The following is a 1,283-nucleotide window of genomic DNA, read 5'->3' as shown; positions in this document are numbered from 1 at the left end:
GCCCCCCGACGGGCCTTGTGCTGCCTCTTGCCGTCCCTAACGGAGACTTCCCTTTGTCGGAGTGCAGGGTGACTTTGTTGAGGAATTGCCTTCCCCGGAGCCTGGCTGGACCTGGGGTGTTTTTGTGGCCTAGCAAGGAGCGGTTTCGTTTCCCAGACTGTCGGCATCTCCTTGCCTGGATTCAGTCATTCCCAAAGGAAGGGAGGAATGCAGCTGATAAGTCCTTAACCACCCTGCGCTCCCACCAGAAGCTGGCTTCGTCTCTGCTTTGGCACCCTTGGGGGAGGGGAGCTCTCTTTGTTACCTGCCCTGGGTACCTTTTTAGTGACACTACAGACCAAAGGAGATGGAAGAAAAGGAGCGATGTGATCAGTTCCAGCTGTTACATTGAGACTAAGGGAATTAATATCTTTTGACTTTTTTTTTTTTTTTTTTTCCCGTGGGGGGAGGGAAGTACTACGTTTTATGGGGTATGGGAAAGAGGGAAAATATGTTGCAGATCTTTATGTGGTTTTTAAAACCAGCCATCAGAGGCAATTACTGAATAAACTGAAGCACAAGAGGAGGGTTTGTGAGCTGGAAGCAGCACGAGCCTGCAAAAGAAAGTGGCAGTGGGCTGCTGTTGTGACTGTGGAGGAAGAAACTTCAGCCTCCTTCATTTCTCACCACCTACTCTCCATCCACCCTATGCGAAAATGAGTTGTGTGCCATGGAAAGGGGACAAGACCAAATCGGAATCACCAGAGCCACCCCAGCTGCCGCCGCTGCATATTTACCATGAGAAGCAGCGCAGGGAGCTGTGTGCCCTCCATGCCCTCAACAATGTCTTCCAGGACAGCAATGCCTTCACTAGGGAAACTCTGCAGGAGATTTTTCAGAGGTAGGATACTCTCTGTGCTGGTGTTAGCTTCACTTTGTCCTGTGTTCCTCAGAGGAATTTTCAGATCTCGTTTGGGGAGGAAAATAGAGCAAAGGAGGGGTTCAGAGTATGCCACAGCTTTGAACTGAATGTAGCTTCTTTTTTAAATCCACACCCCTCCTCCTGTTGTTTTTTCCCCTCCAGAAGTTCTTTCTCTTTTTACTTGTTTCTTAAACTATTCTGGCTGCCAGTTTGGATCCAAAGGCTTTTTTGCAGATGCTGCCATGTGGTTGGACTGCTGTCTTCTCCCCCACCCACTGTAATGTGTTTTCTACCTGTCTGCCTTATTTTTTACCCTGCCTCGTGTAGATGTGTTATCTTGATGTTAATAGCGGTTTTTGGGATTGCCTTGGGGGAGTGGAGG

General features: G+C 48.9%; 1 protein-coding gene across 1 annotated transcript in view; it reads left to right on the top strand.

The window, feature by feature from the left end:
• The first annotated feature begins 695 nt into the window (after positions 1–695).
• JOSD1 (Josephin domain containing 1) overlaps positions 696–1,283 on the top strand; it is a 6,474-nt gene continuing 5,886 nt past the window's right edge. The window contains exon 1 of the mRNA XM_010004053.1: positions 696–880. Within this exon, the coding sequence (XP_010002355.1) occupies positions 696–880 (185 nt within the window). The remainder of the gene's footprint in view (positions 881–1,283) is intronic.

Source organism: Chaetura pelagica, unplaced genomic scaffold (genome assembly GCF_000747805.2).
Source record: "Chaetura pelagica isolate M959 unplaced genomic scaffold, ChaPel_1.0 scaffold530, whole genome shotgun sequence".
NCBI lineage: Eukaryota > Metazoa > Chordata > Aves > Apodiformes > Apodidae > Chaetura > Chaetura pelagica.
Note: the sequence above shows the minus strand (reverse complement) of the source record. Positions and strands in the feature narration are given on the sequence as shown.